We start from the raw sequence: 24,508 nt of genomic DNA, 5'->3' as shown, positions 1-24,508 counted from the left end.
AGTATGGACAGCTATCTGAACATGGCTGACGTGTTCATCCTTTAAAACTTTGACAAAACTGGCTTATTCCTGTAGTTTAGTAACCTTACAAAGCAGATGGATAGGCCCGTTTCCATGTTTCTCACTGGTGAATCCATCTGACAAAGCTCCCATCTGAGCCGTTTGGGCCTGGTTAGAAAGTGACAGGACCAATCAGCAATGAGGGGCAGTGCTTTCGGGCACGGCGGAGTCATGGCGTAAGCAAGCAGCAACAAGAGGCCGGTGCTGTTATGGCGGAAGACATTAGTGCAGATGCTGCTAAAGCGCCAGTTTTATCAGAACTTGACGATATTTCTTTGTTAGAAGAAGAACAAAGAACAGCAGTGAGTTGTTTTCTTCTCAAAAACGACAAAAGTCACATGTCTACAGTTGCCATGGCTCACGTTATTCCTCGGTAGCTGCGCATGCGCACCTCGGTCGCCGCTATGTCACATGTTTTGTTGCTCTGATTGGCCCGTAAAGATGTGACAGACAGAAAATTCATCCAATCACCCTCCTAGTTCTTTTTTTTCAAAGGCTCTGCCCTTTCCCAAACACTGTATATTGAAGGTTTCCCAGATGGATGTGTGAAACACATACATCTGGTGTGTCAGGTTAGTAGTTTAGTGCATGGGTCCTCAATCTGGGGTTGGGGACCCCCTAGGGGTGACAAAGATTTCAGGGGTGAGGCTTAGTCTGCTTTGACTTTGTCAAAATGGGACTGCACTAAAATCATTGAAACGCACATTTCTTCTAACAAAGAAATGTCGTCAAGTTCTGATAAAACTGGCGCTTTAGCAGCATCCACGCTAGTCTCTTCCTCCATAACTGCACCAGCTCTTGCTGCTGCTTGTTTACATCACGACTCTGCTGCCCCTGAGAGCTTTCTGGGGCCCAGCCAAGTGGGGTCCCATGAAGGTCAACAAAATCATGGTCCATTGTAAAGTTAAGCTGTGACAACCATATTTTATTTTCAACCTGATTAATAATCACTCTCACAGCAACTAAACAAAATATTTGTATTATTTGCTGTTGTACAATATATCCTCTTCCAAGATCTTAGGAACAGAATCACAAAAAGTGACAGAATTGGGCATAAAGTGACAAAATAAGTATCAAAATGGGTTAAAAGTGACAAAAAGGTGGCATAAAATGAGCTAATAGAGGCAAAAAGTAGGAAAAAATGGTCAAAAGTGGCAATGATATGGCAAAGAGAGACAGAAAACTGCCCAAAAAAGAGACAAAAAGTGGTGAAAATGGGTTAAAAATGGTAAATGGGGGTGAGATTGAGTTCAAAATGGCAAAAAGCTGTCAAAATTGGTGAAAAGTGGTGAAAATGTACAATAATTGCCAAAATGAGAATCAAATTTGCAAAAGGTGGCATGTTAGGCTTGTAGTGGCAAAACAAAGTAGCAAAAATTCATTAAAAGTGGCAGAAAAGTGGCAAATAAGCAGTGAAAAATTGTTAAAAGTAGCAAATGGTGGTGAAATTGAGTTCAAAATGGCAAAAAGTGTTACAGGTGGAATAAGTTGTTGAAAAGGTGTCAAAAGTTGCAAAAATGGGCAAAACAGAGGTTTAAAGTGGCAAAAGGCACGATTGGGCTTACAATGGCAAAAAAGCAGCAAAAATGGGTTTTAAGTTGGCAAAATTTGCCAAAATGTGTAACATGTTGCAAGATTGGATGTATAAAGTGGTGAAAAGGCATTAAAAAGGGGTACGACTGAAAAATTTCAACATCAGACCTCATAATAGGTTGTCACACTCTTCATCTCCAAAAGAGGCAAATGTTGGTACTAAGGACACTGGTCCAACACACATGCATTTACATCGTGAATAAATCAAAACTCCAGGAGGACCGTTGTTTGGGATTTTTCAGGGCCCCAGCCAATTCTGTGGGCAGACCCTGGAACAAGTGTCTGTAGGCCTGTTTTACTGGGATTTTATCATAAAAACAAGCATTGTTTTTTTTAAGGTTTTTTTTTTTTTTTTGGTCATATAGACCCTGAGGTGGGGGTACACGTTTATTAAGACACCAGTAAAGGTTGGTTTAGAGGATAAGCTTGTATTTTGGATATGATTAAATACACAAAAATATATTTTTTAAGTGGAAAAGAGAGAGTCCAACATAGTCACCCCTACCTGGATACTGATGTTAGAGTTTTATTTTTCTGTAGAATATGGGCAATGAGGAAGCACAAACTTTAAAAAACATGCACATGGTCTCAGTGACGTGATATTAGTATCTGTAGTGTAGTTTTGAAGCCAAAAAGGTATTTACATCTGCTGACAAGATTAACACAGTATGGTAAGATTTCCAGCAGAAACTCATCTCATAAGTGAAGGATATTTTTATTCTAAATCTTTCCAAAGCCAGTTAGGCTATACAATGAATCATGCCACTTGTATGGAGATTTTTAAGAGGTCAAACTTGTGAAAAAAAAACAGAGCTGTGACAGCAAGGAGGCACAGCTAACCAACATACAGTACAGTCTACCTGGTATGAAAGCCATGAGCTGACATGCGCTGCAGCCTTCACACAGTAATCACACACCCAGTCTGAAATGGCTTTTACTCCTTCCTTTAATATCACTAAAATGGATAAATTTTAAAGAATATTCATCTTCTGTATAGTGTGTTTTAATAAATACATGAGGAATCCAGGTTATTTAATTCAGACTGTATTTTAAACAGGCCTCAGACATATTTGTTTCTGCAGTTAAAATCAGTATTTTAATTGGGTTCTCAAAGCAGATGTCCAGAGCTTCTGCAGCCACTGAAGAAGAAACATGACTGCCTTCCAATTTTTCAGAAATTGTAGAAATTGTTTTTTATTTAGATTACTTAATCAACTCTGGGGGCACAGTGATTTCACTCATTCATAAGTGGGAGACTAATGACAGTTAAAAGACAGCTGGAAATTCAAGTTTGACATGACAAACGTTAGTTGCATTATGAGGCAAAGAGAAAAGGACATGTTTTCACAGTTTGAAAATGGAGGCTATTTTTGGAAATGCATAAAAAAAATCATTATTTTTCATGTATCCATGAATTTCAATGTGCTCTGTAAAATGCAGACATGTTTCATAGCTTAATTCTGTCATGGGCTGCTATCAGCAAATTTTCAAGAAAAGGTCATTTGGGTGACTTCACTGGAGTGTGAGAGGGCTCCCCCTGTGCCATCTGTGCTCCCCCAAATTTAGCCTGTTTTTATGAATGAAAAAAAACACCCGGTGGGATAGAGGTGGAAATAAAGGGATGTCAAGGTAATCCTGACTAGTCTTGTGATCTATTTTTTCCTCTTTCCATCCTCGTGCAGATAAAGTTCACACAAGCGCTCCCCTCATCCCCAGGCGTGTCACGTGGGGGTGAGGAGCCAGGAGCCACTGCGGGAGCCTCCTCCAGGACAAAGCACTTGGAGCGGGGAGACACTGCGGGCCTTGTTCGCCTTTGCTTGGCTCCATGTCAAGTGGGTGTTTGCTTACTAGGAGGATGGAGTGGACCCCCCTGGAGGGGAAACACAGCACACAGCATCGGGTAGACTGAACTGGGAGGCACGCATTTACAGAAGACTAAGTGTAGGTAGATTTATTTATGATCAGACACTGGTTACGTCTGCCTCGGTGACAGAACAATGGCAGGCTTGTGTTTTATCACACTGTCATCACTCTTTTTGGGCCTACACAACCATGGCAGATGGCTTTTCATCAACGATCTGGCTATGTTCAAGGTCTCCGCCTGCAAAAGGAAAGGTAGTTGTTGGCCACTGTTTCTGAGCACTGAAATAAAGAGTGTTCAGAATAATGTTTGTATGTTTTTGGACCACATGAATAAGAATTACTGCACTGATTCCTCTCCAGGCAAGCAATGCAACATTAGCTGTGTGTACAAGCACTATTATCCTAATAATGCCATGTATAAATGTTTTGCTCATTTTAAATGCTTTAATCCCCTTTAAGGCTTACACTGTGTATACTGAGAAAATTGTAAGTGCTTTAAAGCATTTAAATCCCTATCATAAATGCAAAAACCACTAATGTTCGGCTGTAAGCACTGGCAATTTGCTCTAATTCCATCAGGAAAAATGTCTTTACATTTTGCACTGTGCAATTATTGAAACTCATTACCTTTACTGTGAATGTAGTTACAAACATATTATCTCATTATGCTCCGTAGTAGAAAAAGCCACAGGGTGATGCAATGGAAAACTGAGAACAGGTGCACCGTTTGAGGAAAAGCTTACTCACCCCGGCAACCCTGGCAAGACATGATGGTTAACAGTGTTGAGTACCTCCCATCCTCCTCTCTTTCCTTTCTTTGTCTTTCACTTTCACTGTCTGCCTCTTTCCCAGCATCTGGCGGCTCAATCTCACCAGTGTCCTTGCTAACGCCCTCGGGTGAACCGGGCCATGTCAAACTCGAATCCATCAATCACTCAGCACAGCCGACGGGGGAGACAGAGGGGGGTTGGAGAGGCAGAAATGGAGGCATGAGCGCAGAGGAAGAAAGGAGGGGATGGGTTAGGGTGAAGTATAGCCAGGAGTCTGCCCTCTTGCACCTTATATTTCCTCTGCTTGTCTCCTGCTCTTACTGAGTTCAGAGGCAGCTGTCAGGTCATAAGAGGGACTCTCAAGTTGACTAATCAAGAACTAAAGACATGTTTGAGGAGGGGGCGGGAGGAGAGGGGATAAATATTAACACTGGAAGGGCCAGAATTCAAAACCTACAATAAATGAAATTAAGAGGTCATTCTGACTGCTGGACGAAAAAGTCCGTTACTTATGATAGATTCCCTATGCAAACAGAAAAAGTTCATTGTGTTAGGACTTCCTTTTGCAAAAGAAATTACACTTAACTAAATCATAGACATCTCTCAATATTATTAGTCATCACAAACAGTAAAATGTAATAATTCCATATAGAAACACCTGTAAAGATAATTGATCTGACACCCACAACAATACAACAAGAAAATAACAGCTGGTTGTGTCTGATTTGATGATAAAACATTCAGTTTCAGTCCCTTCATAGTTAAATACCAACATCCAAGTCTCATAAACAAACTATTCATTGAAAGAATATTTAAGGGATAGAACTGTCTTGATCCCTGGAGAGTTCAGGCATGGCTTTTATAATACATACTGCAGTACTGTCACCACCTACAGTCATCAATTTTAACAATACTTTCTATCTAACAGCACAAAGCCATGAGCTGTTCATGCTTTTAGTTAATCCAGAAAAATTAAGTTTCACTGCATCAAAGCTTGACCAGGTTAAATGGATACAAGCTAAGCTAAATCAACACAGCAAAAAGAGACTTGGTATTTTAAAGCATATTTAGGGCCTGAGCACTCAAGAGTGTGACTGGATGAACGTTCTGTCTGTCACATCTCTACAGGCCAATCAGAGCAACAAAACACGTGACTTAGCAGCTATCGAGCTGCGCGTGCGCAGCTACCGAGGAATAACATGAGCCATGGCGACTGTAGACTTGTAAGAACACGACTGCTGTCTTTTTGAAAAGAAAACAACTCACTGCTGTCTTTTGTTCTTCTTCTAACAAAGAAATGTCGTCAAGTTCTGATAAAACTGGCGCTTTAGCAGCATCCACGCTAATCTCTTCCTCCATAACTGCACCAGCTCTTGCTGCTGCTTGTTTACATCACGACTCTGCTGCCCCTGAAAGTACTGCCCCTCGTCGCTGATTGGTCCTGTCACTTTCTAACCGGGCCCAAACTGTTCAGATGGGAGCTTTGCAAGATGGATTCGCCAGTGAAAAACAAGGAAACGGGCGTATCCATCTGCTTTGCAAGGTTAACAGGAAGTGGCTTTTACTCAATAAACAAAGACAAATACTTCAAGGTTCTACAAAATCCTCTTAAAATATATCAATAACCTTAAATCAACCCCTCACGCTGTCATGTAAAAATCAGTGCAACTAAAGCTGTTGCTGGGCAATGCATTATTCACCATTAAACAGGAAAGAACTTTTTCAGGGGCTTTGAACACCTGTACTGTTATGAATATTGGTAGATGTTTTCTGTGTCTTGTAACAGCTAGATAGAGGTGATGTCTTATCTACCCTGAAATAGTCATTAAAACCAGCCCTTGATCAGCACCACAGAGCGCATAGCAATAACAACCTACAACCTGTTCAGCCTGGTTTAATTAAATTAATAAACATCTAAAATTGGTCCAAATTGGTCCAATAGGCATTTTACTCAATAAGACACAATGAACTAGGGCTGAATGATTTGCGAAAATAATCTAATTGTGATTTTTTTCCCCCCAATATTGCAATTGTGATTTGATATGCGATTACTTTAAGGTTCCTCACCTTATGTAATATTCAACAAACATAAGCGATAAATCATTCTATACTATAACCAATGCTGTACTAGATAAATTAAACTAGGGATGAGAGATTTTAAAAAAATGTAATTGTGATGTTGGCTTGTATAGCAAATTTGATATTGATTGCTATACTGAAGGGATGATACATTTTTTATGTTATTCTCATTTTGATCAAGAAAATCATACACTGACAGGAAAAGTAGGATTTTACTAAACTATTTTGAAAAAAACACACCTGCACATATGCACAATGTGTAGAACATGAAATTTCTGTTGCAAAAAAATTGTATCAAATTGGTATTTTGCCACATTTCAAGTTAAAAAAAGATTGCACTGTCTGCGATCTGAAAATTGCAGCAGGCCATATTGCAATTTAATCTAATTTGCGATTAATTGCCCAGCCCTACAACGAACCATGTAGCTGCCACTGCACTGAAACAATTTAAGTGCAGCAAAATCTGTGCAGTCAAAATTACTGCCTGCACTCTTTCTAGGTATGAGTCATCTTATTTTCTTTGTCTGTCATGCTATTTGTTACGATAACATTTTGAATTAAAATACAGACAGTTTTGGGGGAAAAAGTCAGGGACCCAGTAGCATTGTAACTTTTAATTCAGCAAAGTTACACGCATTACAAATATGAAAACAGTCAAAATCTTTCTGGTGTTAATGAAAGAAGATGGGAGCAAAAGTAAAGACGGGAGAAAAAAGAGCCAAAAAAGGTTGTTAAAAGAATAAAAGAGGAAGAAAGATAAGCAAAAAAGAAGGAGAAAAAAAGAGGTGGGACTAAGCTGCAGGTTTGCCTGTCAGCAAATGTGTGTGTGCACAAAATGAAGTGTCTCTGTCAAAGCCCAGGCTCCCCCTCCGGGCTGCTGCTGATTAATCGTCCGTCCAGCTTCTGTGATAGCCACCACTTTAACCAAAACTCCCGGGACACTCACCCATGTCCCATCCCTGCCAACAGACACCTCTCCTCTCCTTTCCTGTACCCTGCCTGTCTCTCTGCCCTTCTCTGGCTAAAATTAGGTGAGTTTCTCTCTCTCTTTTTTTCCCGTTCCCTCCATTTTTTTCCTCTTGCTGCTACAAATAATCTTACATCAGCACCCCATTCACCTTGCCATCAGGGGATAATGTCTCTCAGTGGGCAAGAGGTTTTGGAACAAAGACGGGGGGTCTTAAAACAGCATGATATGCACCGGTCTCCCCAGCCTCTCCCTGTGTGTTTGCATGTTCACTAGAGACAGGCTGAGATAAAGGACCCCTGATGTAGGTAAAGAGTCTAGCACAGCGGGGCAAAAATGGCAGGGTTGACTTTGGACCTGTGTTGCTCTTAGTCAGCTTGTACACACTGATTCTCTGATTACACCCACACAATGTAAAGCTTACTGTTCCACATACACCGCATTCTTATTAACTCCAATGGAGAAAGAGGCACAATTTCCATGCATAAATGCTCAAATGTAAAAAATTATGCATAAATTAAAAGGAAAAAAACAATATTTCTTTCTACCCTGTGAACAATAACTATCACAGTCAGCAGTCTTCCCCTCCCTTTTCGCCAAGCTGCAGAACCATTGCATCCATCCGGATGGCTATATAGGTGCCCCCACCCCCCCTCCCCAAAAGCAGCCAAGGTCAATTGCCTTTTCTGCTCCTCTCATCCTGTGCTTTATGTACCTTCACATCCAGGGAACGAGAGCTGCGCTATTTCTGCTCTGCTGCAAGGTGACTGCTGCTGCCTCACACCGCGGCACCCGCACTAATACAGAATGAAAAGAGGGCCACACACCTCCTTTAAATGAGGGAATATGCTGAAAATTTAGCACCTTCTTCATCAAGATGGACATTTCCCATATCTTTCATGACTTTGCAGTGCAGATAATCATGTAAAAAGACTATTAAAAAGAAAAAGAAACAAACTAAAGTATTAATTCTGCAGCAAAAGATGAGTGTGCCTACCTGCTGATCAATACTAACAACTTCATGATTATTCTACCCAGCACTGACACTTGTTTCTTTGTTGGTTGCACCTTTGTTTTGGAGAAGGATCAATTTCCCAATAAAAAGTCTCCAAGCATTTTTGTAAAAGCAGCTGATCTTTTGGTACTAACACAGCAAGCATGTAGTGAAGGGTAGTGTATCAGAAAAATGATTTTTAGAACACAAGTGAGATCAGGGGTTACCAAACTTTTATATTACACTGCCAGAGACGGAAGACCCCCCACTGACTCTGGAGGTGGTTACAGTATGTAATATTAAACACTCACTAATAGGCTTTTCCTAACATTGGCATAAGAACAACACAAAAGAACACAACGGCTTAGAGCATTAATATTATTTTATGTTGCTATCTATTACAAGGCTTGAAGCAGAATGCTAGTAATCTGTAGACTGTGGCACTGAGTGAGATTACCAAATTTAATAATGGACAGGTCTGTGTGCATCTTTGATCATAAGCAGAAAGCCCCTATATCACTGCTGCCATGTGCAAACTTACATTTTGAGGAGATTTTTATACAGAATTTTCAGTTCTGCAAAAATGTCTATGGCTTTATTTTTAAATTTAAGTTGTTTATGTTTCTATGATGAATGCATGGTGTCATCTTAAAGCACTAAAATTGTAGCTTTGTATTTATGTCATGACACCCCTTTCCCTGTCTTGACCACTTGTTCACATCTTTGTCTTCATAATTAAAAGAAAGACAAAAAATCAGTGCCCAAACATGAGTAAGGTGCACAGATGGCCGAGTGGTTAGGTAGCCCCCCCATGTACGAGGTCGACCCTGGTTTAAGTCTGACCTGCAGCTGCTTAGCTGCATGTCTCACCCTGACTCTCTCAAACCCGTTCCCAACTCTGTCCACTGTCCTCATCTCTAAATAAAGGCATAAAGGAGTACTTAAGATTTTAAAATATCTTTAAAAATAAATAAATAAAAACATAAAGAAAATTTATGAAAATGATTGAACAAAAAAAGTATTTTTCCAACATTCTGACTGCACTTGAGCTTCTATTAATACCTAACATTTCACTTTTCTTTGTTAAATATACTCATAGATATCATAATCCTAATGGTTGCTGCAAGTTTGCTTGAATGGGCCCAACCCACACTGTTAAGCCAAACAAGTTAAAAATACACAAAATATATGTCGTAATGGATTACAGTAACTTTTTAAGTGCGTGACTCATTTTTCAATTTTGGACAATCATGCCACCAAAAGTAAGCTAACTTCAACAATTACCGGATTGAAAGGCGTCTTTGGCCTCGAAAGTGCTTATCAACAGAGTTCAGATCATTATTTCTGCTATATTAATATTAGCCCCACAGGCAGGACTCTAACTGAGAGGGTAACTTCACTCATGGTGCAAAAGTGCCCAGTAACCAAAGGCTTTCAGGGAAAACAATTGAGATTAAGGTTTGAGTGTCAAATAATTTGTCACTTAAAGTGACTGAGTGCTGTTTACTTCAAACTAAAAATGTGTCTCAGAAACATACAGCTGAAATATTCTAAAGTTTAAAAAAAACTAATTTTCTAACATTTTTATTGTTGCAGTGAAACTTTGCAGAAGTCATACAATAATGTTTGTACAATAATGTACATGTCAAAGTAGCACTTGTCAAAGTAGGTGGCCCAAGTTCAAATCTGGCCTGTGGCTCCTTTCCATCATGTCATTCCCCCATCTATCTCCCCAGTTTCTAACTCGGTACTCTGCCCTATCTGAATAAAGGCATGTAAGCTGAAAAAACAATTTATCGATTTTATAAGAAAAAGAAAAATTATATATTTTTTTGCTTTTCAGCATTAATGCATTAATTGCAATATGATTAAGGTCATATTTAGTCTATTTATTGTTTTTAAAAACACTGATCGCATGCTTCATTGTCCTTTTCAGCATACTTTGGTTAAGCCAATGCAACTTCCCCCTGCACCACAGTGATGTAAGCCAACCCTGCTCCTTGATGTCTTCTTTCACTTTAAAACTCCCAGAAAGCTCAGCGGTCAAGTCAAAAGACATCTGCACCTCTTTTCCATTCTTTTACTTTACTTTTCAGCCCATAACAAGCTCCTTTTTCCATTATAAATTTAATACCATAATCTTTGATCTAGCTGAAGTTTCAATTTTATCTACACTTAGTTTAAGACAGTACAAAAATCCAAACTGAATTAACAAAACTGTTTAACTGAAACATACAAGGACATGGAGATTAATGAACTCTGAGATGAATCATGATTAAATAGTTCATCTTTTGGCTGCTTTAATCTTCATTAATGTTAAATTTTGGGGTTCTAAGGCTTGAATTAACACACAAACTTCGTCTAACTGAGAGAAACCAAAACAACATAAAAAGTCCACGAAGCCAAAATGCATCCAACCCACCTCCCTAACTAACAGGAGAAAGCATGGTAGTCATTGCACCTGTATCAAGGTAAGGTTTCCTATAACTACAAATGTTTCAAAATAAGACTACTGTTCTTTTAAATAAGTGATAGCATGTTTGTCGCAGCCATTTTTCATTGCCGCATAGATAAACTGTCTCCCAGTCTGACTCTCTCTCTCTCTCTCTCTCTCTCTCTCCCCTTGCTCCCAGATGTCTCCTTACAGCTGCCATGACTGACTGCAAACTCATTTATTACAGGTCACAAACGCCAAGTGCTTCATTTAAAAGGACGCCAACCTCCCCCTCTCTCCTCTAACACAAGTGAAAAATCGACCTGCAAGAATAGCGCGCGGGGCACCACCACTGCTCCATTAGCACTAAACGGAGGCCAGCAGGGCCCAAAAACATCAGAACAGGAAGAGAAACATTGAAGAGGCAGTACTGTCACGTTTCATTCTGCTGGAGGTGAACGCGATCACTTTTAGTGAGTAAAATTCAAAAAGCTGTAGATGGATGAGAAAATATATCAACATGGGGCTCTTTGAAAGAGGAAAATCCACCACAAAGGTTGGAAAAATGTTTGTTATAACTTATTTAACACTGACTTTAAACCTTAACCTTTCCATAACACACCCCGACCCTGTCATATTTATTCAAGCGCACAAATCACCAAATCAAAAATTTGCGTGAAGTCTGTGTTCCGCCGGCCATATCCGATATCACTCAAAGCCTGTCTGTAATTACATTGTAAATGCAGATTAGCTATGAATATTTTATAAGGGGATTACTAAAAGAGGAAAAGAGACAGAGTGAGGAGAGAGTTGGGAGAAATCAGCCCTTTAACACACACTCCCACATGGAAGAACTGCATGAAAAGCTCGTTTGAAGGTGGAGCTAGTCTTTCATGCCCAAGTTGTCAGCCTATTATCATCCTTTCATACGTTCGCCACAATTATTAACTCTAAGCGGGAATAGAAAAATAACACACAAAACTGAGAATAAAACACATCACTCCAATATGTCAGGCTGTCGCTTCAGAGGGAGGGGAAAAAAACACGGCAGACCGACTCTTATCATCCGACTCTGGTTCTAAAATGCGGCAGTAATGACTGTGTCTTAACAAAGATTAGCCATAATTTCCATTGTCATTTTAATGCTCCCACATTATGTGGAGGCTTACAAAGGCAGAGATGAAGGCAGAGGGTGGGCGGAGGAAGAGGAACAGGCAGACGCTGGAGCAAAGAAAGAGAGAGAAAGAGAGTCTCTGGAGCTTGGTTATAGTCTGTCAGTCACCCTCTATCCCTCCAACCATGCAGCCATACAAACAAACCCTGACAGGCACAGTCACCACACACTCAAACACACATACAGTATACGCTCATGTTATCCCAGACCCTTTGTCACCACATTTTGAAAGCTTCAAAACGTGCTTGTCAAAAGGGTCGGTGCCTGACAGCCTCCTGCAGGCCTGCAGGAGGACGCGGAGGACAGACGCAGCTTCTCCTATTCAGAGAAGAGGAGCGGCAACAACAAAGACGATCAAAAGTCTCCAAAGCTGACAGACGTACATGAAGCGTTCAGGATCCATGACATCTACGATGTTTAGTGAACACAAGGGTGAGGCTTTCAAGGGCCTGGATCAGGGCGTATTTGCCTTAAACTTCAGAGTGATGGCCCAGGGTGAAGGCTGTATGAGTGTGGGTTTGTGTGAGTGCGTGGGAGTGTGTGACGCACTGGAACCAGTGTGTACTCAAAGACAACTTTTCATTTATCCTATAATAACAGTTGAATAAACAGAATACAGGAAAACATAAAATGATTAGAGCATTAAACTTTCTTTTATAGCAATAGTTATTTTTTATCTATATCATAGCGACAGCTCAAACATTTCCTGTAACATTATTATGGAATTTTATGGATTTTGGTTGATGACTCCTTATTTTGGAAACCCACATTTACATTGCTGGACTTCAGACAAGACTGCAGATAGAAAAATTAAGGGTGCAAGCATTATATACAGTATGCAAGGTTTGGGTAGCATTTTTCCAATTTATAGAGGATAATAAAACAGCTATTTGCTCTTTATGTCAATTCTAGATGTTGCAATTAAGAAAAGGGTATGGTTTTTTGACATAGGTGCCATTTAAAGCTATAATATTTAAGCCCCTGCGAGGTTTCACTTTCACCATGAACGTCGCAGAGGTATAATAGGAGGGACAAAGTGATCCCTCTTCTGTCGTCTTCGGAGGCAGGAGTTTCAGAGGTGAAAACAGGATCAGCAGATGTGTGCTGAGCTCTCTCACACGACCGCAAAGTCAAAGCATGAGCTGACAGACAGTGTCACCAAACGTCATGGCGTCATGTTATCAGCATGAATGACTGTCTCAGGGTACAGAGATGGTAGAGTTTTATTACAGTGTGAGGATAGCCTTGGCCTCCACTGGAAATGTCATAATTGTATTGCATTGTATGGTATCATCACTCTATCTTATCATACTGTATCTTATTTTACCATATCATATCATACTGAATCATATCACATTACATTGCATGATACCCCACTGACAGTATCACACTGCATTGCTTCATTTTGCATTGCATAGTATCACATCACTTAATTATACATAGCATTGTACATCATAGTATCATTGTTTATCATTTCATATTTCCATGCCATTTTTGAAATTGGAAAAAAACACTAATGCAACAGTTGTGTGGCACTTTGCAGTACTTACACCTTAATTTTATGCCACCACTGGACTGATAGATTCAGCCCATCTAGGTACTTTGCCGAAATGATGCAAACCCATTCCAGGTGAAAATGTTCCATCATAATAAATGGTGGTAAATGTAAAAGACTGGGTCATTGGCAATTTAAATGCTCAACATACAAAAAAACATACGGTATCACACTTAGAGAGTCAAAATCCAATAGCAAGTGATTACTGCATTAAAAAAAGATATTTCAGAGTAATAATTTGCATCTTAAAATGATATGTTTATGAGTGTCTGTGCCGACTTTTTCAGCTAAACCAGACAAATGGTCCCTTCTTTGATGAGAGATTTCATAAACCAACATCACACACCTTATGTGTGCATTTTAACCGCGTTAAATGTGATGATTCTTACATTTTAGAACATTTTTAACAAGTTAGTGTATCTGTTAACAGGCAGCCAAACTACAGCTCCTGCTAGTACAGAGTGATCGCTGGCTTTAAGCCAGTGAAAACTCATTAACGGTCCAACATTTGACCTGCGTGGTCACTCTGGAGCAGGAAGGGACGTTGCACAATGTTAGTTCCCTAATTTTGCCGCCCTGGTCACAAAAGTCAGGATACACTGTCATCACTGGTGTTATGATTGAGGCTGCCAATAAGGGTAAATAAAAAGGAAAGCTATCTGGGGCCTCTGAAGGGACAGCAAAAACGGTCCATCCTGCTTTCATGCAATGATGACCAAAACAAAAGCACACATTTTAAATATTGTTGCTTCAGTCAAATGAATCCTGTTTAAAAATGTTAAGCCCATTGCCTTACACTGGTGTGATTTTTTTGTAGCGTTTACATGATGGGCTGGCCTCTTGAACATATTTCTTAGGCCAGTAGGTCTGGCCTGTGCAAGGCCATGTCAGTGAATCAAAAAAGAAAACTGTTGCTAAAAAAAGAAAAGAAAGGGCAAGGAGAGAGTAGATTCATACATTAGACCACAGCAGTTACTTGCAAATAAACTTTGTTTGTCTCCAGAATTTTACCAGTTCAAAAAAATCGCATTAGCCAAAAGGCTAGCACCAAGATAGCTGATATGACGCAGAAGCATTGATAGCATTAAATCACATCTCGCTAGGTAACCTTTCAGGGGCCCAGCAGTTCTTTAGGTTTAGTCTGCTATTTTTATTTGTTAACAACACCTCACTTGCCTAGATAGCAGACTTGAATCCTGCAGCCATGGAGAAACAGAGGAAGCAGGCATGCAGGTATTTTTGACTGACAGTATTCTGCTCTGTGCATGACACAGCATCCCTCTATCTCTTTGCTTTGAGTGTTGTTTGTGTCCTACCCATTTCCCCTCAACTAAAAAAGCTGAATGGTAGCAGCATCAGATATTTTGTTTTTCATGCTGCTTGCTCTTCTTGGTGGCCCTAAATGAACATTTGCCACCCTAACTAAAATATAGATTGATTTCCTTGCCTCTGAAGCCTAATCCCAAACCTGCCAAAACTATCTATGGTATACAGTCAAAGGTGACCATGCTTATGAATATGTAGATGAGTGTTTGTTGCTCCACCTTGTTAATGAAGAGACATGTTTGTTGTGTATTCAGCTCTCAGGGCCTGTGAGGCATTAAGGCTATCATTATTTTGCTTTCTTCTCTTTCATTCTTGCTCAAATATACAAAATCTCAAAGCTTGCTCATTTAAAAGAGAGCACAAATTCATAAGGAGCATGGAGGGAGGGGAAACAGAAGAAGAAGAAGCAAGCCAGGCCTCAATTATAGATTTTGCATTTGAAATACACATGTGACACAATTAAGCATGTTCAAACATGGATCACTCTCCAGTCCAATTATGACATCCATTGGAAAGAGGTACGTTTAACAGCTGAGCTGACAATGACACATGGAAATACACATGCACAGGTATGGTGCGTTCATAACTACAGGTGACAAATGAGGGTGCACGCCTGAAAAGGTCCTGTAGGATACCATCCAATCATCCCTGTAGGCTGCAGCCTGACTGCTTATGAGATCATCAGTGCATCAAAACTGGTAAACAATGTGTGCAGTTAAAGCTACACAAAGATATACTGCTAATAACAACTCCCTCTTGTTTTCCTTAACAAAGAATTCCTCTAGAATCTAGAACATTTTAGATGCATCTACAAGAATAAAAGCTACAAGTCCCTTTGGTAGTAATTAAAGAATATACAGCAGATTCCAAACAAAAAGCAGCAACATTAGCGACAACAGGGTCATATACTCACTATTGAACCGGCTACTGCACACACTTTCAGTCCCTGTTGGAATATTAGAGCCATTTTTCATTGGGGATTACTGGGCTACATTACGGGTGCTACACATTTATTTTGATGCCATCAGTTCAAACACAGTTTGTTTGTTGAGTACTGAGGAGATTTATAGCAAACTTAATGGTTTCCACTACTCGCACAATGGAACCACAGAGTAGATCACACAAACAGAAGGGTTTTTATTCTTTATCTGTCTGCAGGGTGAAATCTCCAGGGGGGGGGAAACACAATAAAAATGGTAAGAATTTCTTTTCCTCAAAAATTCTGTTAGCTGTGTTCAATGCTCTTGGCTGTCAGGAACATAAAAAGAGGTGTGGGACAAAAGGATACGGTGAGATTGTCAAAGATTCAGTAGAAAAGAAGGGGAGGAAATCAAGAGAGCCATGCCTACAGTTAGCATATAATGTGTCTCATCAACAAAATCCTCTAAGCTTGTATCAAGAAAAACATAGAGTGGCCTATTTTCGTAAGGTTTTATCAATGAAACAATTAAAATAAATGTTGAATATTGTCAGAAATGTGTCATTTTTCTTTTCATATGGGTCTTGGGTTGGCTCAGCTTTTCTGCAGGGTGGCTCCAAGGAAAAATGATTGGGAAACACTGCATTAATGTTTCACATCAACCAAATGATCTAAATTTGTCAACACTCGGTTCTGTCAGCTTTGAAAACACCTGGTAAGGTGTGGGAAAAAAATACCACTACAAGCTTGAACAAGGGGAGATAATCAGAGCCCTACATCCACAGTTAAGATGTAAAAATGATTTAATTTAACAGATAAGCTGGGCTTGTCCACGCAAGGCTTTGATCAACAATGAAAACACATTAGGGTGAGTGTTGACAGTAGGGACGCCTCTAGTCTGTCAAAAACTCACCTGAAATGAATAGGGAATCATCAGAGCTACATCTACATCACACATCTATGATTCATCTCATTAATCTAATAATTTATGCTTGTCCACATTAGGGTTCAATCAACTTTAAAAGCACATCCCTACATGATGACAATAGAGAGTGGTCAGATTATAGGTGCAGCTTTCCAAGTCACATACACCACACATGCATTTATAAATGTAGCACGCACAACATCCAAGTTAACAGTCGCCACTTCTGCAACAGAGAGTTAATGCAGGCAGCAACCTAGCACAACAACAACTAAAGTACCGCGCAACAAGTTTAATCAAAGCAAAAAATACATCAAAAACAGACAAAATCAAAAACTGAGCTCTAACAAAGGGAGGAGATCCATGCTGATAATTAACATCCAACAAGGATTCTCATTAAACAGGCAATCTGAACATGTCCATGTTAGGTTTTGATCAACTTTAAAAACACATTCGGAGAAAAGTGGACAGTGGGATGCCTCTAGTTTGTCAAAAACTCACTTAGAAAGAGGAGGGAATCACCAGAGCTACATCTACATCGCACATCTATGATTCATCTCATTTACACGATAATCTAAGCTTGTCTGCACTGGGTTTGATCAACTTTTAATGCACGTATTGCAAGACACAGACAATAGGACAATGCTATTTTGATGAAATTAACTATTAACACTAACTTGGCATGCCAGATGGATTGTTTCACACATCCATCTGGTAAACCACTCATAGACAGTGTTTGGGAAAGGGCAGAGCCTTTGAAAGAAAACTTGGAGGGTGACTGGATGAACATCTGTCACATCTTTACAGGCTTGGTTACATCGTGACTCCACCACGCCTGAAAGTACTGCCCCTCGTCACTGATTGGTCCTGTCACTTTCTAACCAGGCCCAAACGGTTCAGACGGGAGCTTTGCAAGATGGATTCACCAGTGAGAAACACAGAAACAGGCATATCCATCTGCTTGGCAAGTTATAATAACACCTCACTTTGAAAGAAGAAGGAGAACGCGACGTCTACATCATACATCTATGATTTATCTCATTAATCAAATTATTTATACTCATCCACTTTAAAGTATCACAAAATGTTGACAATCAGACACCTCTAATACGTCAAAATCTTGCCTGATGAAGGGAGGAGATTGGTAGATCTACATCTATAAATAACATTCAATAATAGATCACATTTATGTGGCCTAGTGGTTTGGTCGCTCTCCGTGTGTGGGCAGCCCAGGTTAAAATCTGGCCTGTGACTCCTTTCCACACTTTCTCATCCCTGTTCCCCACTATATCTTCTGTCTTTCTCTCTGAATAAAGATATAAAAAGCCCCGAAATATATCTTTAAAAGATAGTAAAAATGAATCACAATAACCCCCCCAAAAATCAAAGCTTGTCCACACTAGGTTATGATCACATTTAAAAACAAGCACCACAGGGTGTGGAATGACAGACACCACTAAATAATAATAATAATAATAATAATAATAATAATAATAATAATAAATAGAAAATTTAAAAAAAAAGGTTTAAACAGTGGAAGTGGAACACCTATAATGAACAGTCAGTATTATATCTCATCAACCCACTAGTCTAAGCTTGTCCTCTCTAGGGTTTGTTATACTTTGAAAGCATATTTTGGAAGGAGTGGACCGTGGGACAGCACTGGTATGTCATTTACAGATCTAAATCGCTAATCAACATCCACTGATGCATCTCATTAACCAAATAATCTAAGCCTGACTAGAGCACACATTTGTACAAGCAAGAAAGGAGGATTCAGCATTCACTTGTATTTGTTTCACAGATTTTTCCATATAGAGGATTAATGGCCTTACACTGCTGCTCATCTCTCACCCAGACAGACACAGAGGAGATGAAAGCACAGAGGTTCACGTTCCCCTTTTCCAACAAATGGAAGTGGATCACCTCCTAATCAAAGACCGCCATTCTTCTAATAAAAAAGCCTGGTGGCAGAGAAGGGTCAAAGCGCCTTTATCAGGCGACAGCAGGCAAAGATATGACTGTAAGAGGGCTTTGTGACGAAGCGGGGATGTGTGGGCCGCTTAATGTAACACCATTCTTTCCCTATGCTTCAGACTGGGCGGAAAAAAAGAATACACAACAAAGAAGAAGTGTCACTCAGCAGCAGCGTGGTAAGAGTGAAAAAAGGGGAAAAGAGCAAACAAATCCTCATGTTTTCTTCTCTATGATTCTCAGTGTTCCTCTTGTTCACATTGTGATGTATCATGAACTCACATATCAGCCACATCATGGGTCTAGTTATCAGTGCAATAATCAAAGGGTGTAGCTACGAAGTATCGTCAAACTTCCGATTAACTCTAGAGGCCAGTCTGGACATTTTTCAATACAAGTCTCTAAATTCAAACTTATTTTAATTTGATAAAGGTAAAAAGAAACAGTGTTGAGCTGGGTCATTTAAGGAGGATGTTTTTCCACATGCTAATTGAAAAAGCACCCACTCTACACGCACACATGGTTGCATTTGGAACAGATGACTTCACCATACTCCTGCGCACAAACTATATGAATATTCATAAACAGAGAGAGAGAGAGACTTTTGGAATTTAGCCATATGGTTAGAAATTAGCAGCTGAGTGTATTTCCCACCTCAAGCCTCCAGCTGTAGAGAAGAGACATAAAAATGAAGAGTGGAGAGCAAGCAGGACCTTTAAGATAATTATCCAAGTGCCATGTATAAACCCACTGACTCTACAATACTGTTTTGGGCTCTAGTTTAAGTCTGATATAAAGTGTTTCTCCATACTGGCTGAGAAGTTGCATAATTTAGAAGATCCTCAACATTGGTAAGAAAGTATTTGGACATATTTTTACAGCTTTTGGGGAAATGACAAGAGAAAAGAATAAAGTTGCCCACTTTATCAAGTTGTGTTTTAATGACTCATTAAGAGAGCTAAACCCCTGTGTCAAGGGATGTTAGGAGGAAAAATTGAGCAAATGTGCGCGTAAAAGTGTGCCATTCTGTTTTCTAGCGAAATATACATCACTTTTCCTACAGGCTGCCTCTAACAGAATCTACAAATCATTTATGTTTGTGTTGATTTATGTGATCTGCCTCCCGTTCTCTTCTTTAAATTTCCAATGAACATTGCACACGTCTGGAGCTCATAGAGGATGGAATCAGCCTGCCAGTGTGAGGCAGTGCTCTACAAGTGCATGAGGCCAACCTTAAGCTATGGCTGACATATTTCCATTTGATTCTAATAGATTTAAACATCATGAGTTAAATAAAGATCCAACTGCATCCAAAGTACGCACAGATTCGTTTGCCAAACTTCCCTAAAATAGATCAAACTGTACTTAATACAATTTCCATTAAAAAGAGTCAGAGAGCTAATTAAATCTGTTTTCCTCATGGCAGCAGAGCAATATTCTGAGCATAAAGAGAGAAGGAAATCCCCACCCCTCCAGCATTTCCTCCTTTAAGCAAAACTTCACCCTTTAATCCAATCATCATCTACTCCAGCTGCTATTAAACAGGACGCAGGTCTTACACACATAATGTGTTGCAGCTAAGGGCCTGAAACCGTGCGCATCAAACACATTGCAAATATGTCTCATTGAAGGCTCTTATCCTCTGAAAACAACCAGACAACAAAAAGAGTTTCACTTCTTTGAAGATTTTAAAGCAGCATATAAAAAAGATGCAACGAGATAGAATTCTCCTGTCAAGAAAAACAACATGACGAAAGAAAAACAACGAGCACACAGTGAACAGAGTGGAGTTGTCTCACACCCTTTGTAGATTTTCAAACACTCACTTGAACAGTAAAACTGATTCACTTTTGTCTCTTTTCATAATCGTAATTAGATAAGACATTAGACAGAATTTACTGAGAGGCACTGGACGTGATCGTGCGCAAATTCTTGACATGTGCGTCTTTGTTCCTGTAATCATAATCGTCGCACCTGAAGGTGATGACGAGACTATGATGAGGGATTTTTTTATTTCACTTTTGTGTGTCCAGGCAAAACTGATTATGTTGAAGTCTCTAAATCCCCCACCACATAAGCACCTCCATGCATACACTCCCCCTACCCCTCATGCACATAGGTGCTGATCGCACCTTTGTTTCCCTGTGCGTAAAGAGCGCCGCTGCCCTGTAGAAACGGTACTGCCTCTGACTGTGTGAAAGTCCTCTGCGCTACAAAGCTGATAGTCAAACTACGGCTCACAGCCTCCCTGAGGGGACTCGCCATAAAATGAGGAATAATGTAATTTCACGGTAATCGGCTTTGCTTTTATCCCGATAACAGAATGCATATGGATGAATGTTCAGCGCTGTTATCGCCCTTTGCACAGGTGAGAGAGTTGCACACATCAGGACTAAAACAACAGCGATCACACTGTGACTGAAAACTTGAGGCAGCTGATCAAATAGGTGCTTTTGGAACCATTACGCACGAGAGAAAACTTTAATACAAATAAATGACGGACCAGTGAAGATGCTGCAGGTTATGATCCCTCCTGCATTTGTTTTGTAGGGAGACAATAAATAAAACTTTTGAAACCGAGCCGTGCACTAGACAGCACGTGTATCCACAGGAGGGAGAACAGGAGCACAGTGGTCTGTTGTAAAGCGAGGCTGTCACTCCTCCGTGTTTGTCCACACTGAGTCCAAAGGACACGTGTGATGGACATTAAATCTCTCCCCTCTCTCCCTCCCAATTCAACAGTGCCGCTCTGTGCGCGAGGAGGACAAAACAGGTCTCTTGGTTTCATTCAGTTTACCAGAACAGATTTATGATGCCTGAAAGTGCCATCTGAAGAAAACAAGACCTGCGCTCCAAACGCCAGGCTTTAAAGGTGCATTTTAAGGCTGTGAATTAGACGTTTAATCCACATGGAGAAAAAGACTGATAATGAAAATGACAACAAGGCGTGTGGGAATTAATCTGATCAAGCCCTGCTACCCGTTTTTCTTTAGAAAAGAAGAACAGAAAATGAGAAAGTGTGATGATAAATAGTTGTGCCACTGCGCTCAGCGCGCGCCGATCAGCACCACGGATCCACAAATCTGCGCACCGCGGGGTGCACACGGATGGTTTCACTCACCTGATTGCGAAGAGCTGGACCCGAACAAGAGGCAAGTCAGGAGGAAGCCGAAGCAACAAGGGGCAGTCGTTGGTTTCATTGTTGTGCTTGGAAAGTATCTCCTTTTAAATTCACATGTCCAGCAGCGTATCCTTCCTTGAAGCAGCCAGAAAGGATGGATCGCGTGAAGCCTCTCCTCCACCTCTGAGTTTGGGGACTTAAGTCTCTCTCTACTAAGTTTGTCTGACAGTCCTCCGCGTCGCTGCTCAACGCCTTGCGGTCAGATTTTCAATTTAAAAGCAGAAAAAAAAGTGGGATAAGTGGTTCCAGCGTGCGCACTGCAAAGCTTCTCTAAACAGTATAAAGCAGAACTCATGCCATTACTCCCCGACTTGGATACAGTATGCAGCTGTAGACTCGTATTCTTCAGACACACCTCCGAGTCCCTTGAACTCCTCCCACTGATCCTCTGATTGGCACAGGTGCCCGACGATCAGCCGAAACCCCGCCAGCCACAACACCGCGCGAGCTGCCATTGGTTGCCCCCAGTTGCCAAAACCCCCATGAATCTGCGCGTCGGCTCCGTTGCACCTGTCACACCGAGGAGATAAATATTGCGAGAAGGATTTATAGGTGTCAGATGATCTGAATATCTCTCATAGTTGGCTCCTTTTGCGCTTTTGAAGATCTTATCCAGATTAAATAAAATATGGTCTCGTATTGTAAATTCTGCTGAACTGAACTGTCAGCACTTACGAGTGATGTGCTTTTGAAGGAGATCGAGGAGATTTTGTTACTCTCATATAAGGTGTATAGTAGAAATGTGTCATTTTATCCTTATTACAGTGTCTGCTCCTCAAAAGATACATCCCAAACTGTGTAAGAATGCCATGGAGCACGATGAAGCTACAAAAGATGGAATTTTGACCGTCAAATTAAAACCAAAGCTATTTTCTCACTCTGCATCTTAAGCACAGAATCCATTTTTCTCCCTGAGCTATTACAGTGCATTATTGTTCAAAGCAAATATCTCTCCATATCCCAGATAATCATTTCCCCAGGGGTGGCTCAGCGTAAATGACACAAATAAAAGTCACACAAAACATTTAGATGGTGCTATTATTGTGCTCGCTGAGTTTTTTTTATATAGTTTAAAAGCAGTGACTTTGCAGGGGCAGAAAAAAACGAGGTAATGAGAGCAGAGGAAACAATGTTATTAAAGGTTATTACTTTCTGAACCAGCTGCTGCTCAGACTTTAGCACTTTAGGAGAAAAGGTGAACACCTCCTGGAGTTACAATATGCCCGCACATCTGGACTGAAAGCATGCACTCTGGCTGTCCCTTCCACATAAGTTCTCCATCCAAACACATGGACACACGTGCAAACAAGCACCAGAAAGGGCAGTCAGTTCAGCTAGTATTAATGACAGAAGTTACTTTTAAAGCTCCTACATGAGGACTTTAAAGCCAGTTAAGAAACAGACTCAAAGTAATGACAATGGCTCTTTAGCACCTACAGAAGCAAACAATACTTTCATCGCCAAGATTGATTATTTCTGATTGATTATTTTTAACACCTTAAAGTGATGTCAGGGGGTAGGTCTCAAACAAGGAAGGCTGCCCATTGGGGTGTTGTTAAAGGGCATGTTTGGGTCAAAATGAAGGCTGAAATAATACCTGTAATGGAGAGTAAGGGCACCGGGGGCATGGGAGAATAATCTGTTGAAAAAAATAACAGAGCCCACACCTTTAGATAGAGTAAAGGGTAGATATGGTGAGTAAGCACAGTTTAGGGTACAGTCCAGACTTTGGTAGGGTTGCCACAAGCCCCTGGTTGGGTTGTGGATGTTCCAAGAGCCTGAAAACTGTTGGTAGTCAGTCTGGGTGTATCAACAGGGGGAAAGGCCCAGCAGAAGGAATGCCGTTAAGCTTGACCTGGGCTGCCAAGTGAAACATGTATGTGTCAACATGTGTTGAAACTGACTCTGCCTGCCCCACCCCTCTCCAGCCCTGGGTTGTGGCACATAGAGCCCCGATGATGAATTGTTGATGCAAAAAGTTGATGCAAACTAGAATACAAAAATTATTTACTAAAGCAACACATTTTTATGTTTTTTACTTTTTTTGATTAAAAAATACAGACTTTAGTCTTTCTTTGTTTATTTATTTCAATATTGATGTCTTTGCCAGTCCAGTCTAACTATACGGTAAGTTTGTTTTGGACTCTGTATAGTCATGTACAATAGGGAAAAGGTGAGAGCTTTCTAGGGCCCAGCCAAATGGAGAGTCCATGGAGGTCAGCAAAATCATGGTGCATTGTAAAGTTTATCTGTGATAACAAAGATTTTACATTTAACCTGAATATCAACCACTCTTATCAAAGCAACAAAAAATGAGTTTTATTCATTTAATTCTGCTTGAGTACGGTGTAGACTTTATCAAAATTTCATAAAACAGAATTACATTTTTTTGGGGAAATCTTAACAGTGTGCAAGGGCACATTGGACCTAAACATGTGTAAAGTAATGTCATCCCTTAACAGAGCATGATGTGCACAAATGTAAGGATGCCAAATAAAGTAGAAGGAACTGAAATAACTTTCAAGGAAAATGTATTTATTAATTTATAAAAAGGCCAACAAAGCCGAAAATTAGTTACAAGTGGAAAAAATGGCTGAAAATGGGGATGAGAAGTGGTTACAGACTAGCAAAAATGAGATAAAAGTTGCAAAACTTGGATAACAGCAGGAAATTTTGCTTCAAAAGGCATGAAGGGGG

At 40.2% G+C, this 24,508-nt stretch overlaps 1 protein-coding gene across 1 annotated transcript in view; it reads right to left on the bottom strand.

Moving 5' to 3' along the window:
* LOC121522464 (receptor tyrosine-protein kinase erbB-4-like) overlaps window positions 1–21,830 on the bottom strand; it is a 536,924-nt gene extending 515,094 nt beyond the window's left edge. Inside the window, exon 1 of the mRNA XM_041806890.1 lies at window positions 21,752–21,830. Within this exon, the coding sequence (XP_041662824.1) occupies window positions 21,752–21,830 (79 nt within the window). The remainder of the gene's footprint in view (window positions 1–21,751) is intronic.
* Window positions 21,831–24,508: the final 2,678 nt, after the last annotated feature.

Source organism: Cheilinus undulatus, linkage group 15 (genome assembly GCF_018320785.1).
Source record: "Cheilinus undulatus linkage group 15, ASM1832078v1, whole genome shotgun sequence".
Classification (NCBI taxonomy): Eukaryota; Metazoa; Chordata; class Actinopteri; order Labriformes; family Labridae; genus Cheilinus; species Cheilinus undulatus.
This window is presented reverse-complemented; position numbering and strand designations above follow the sequence as displayed.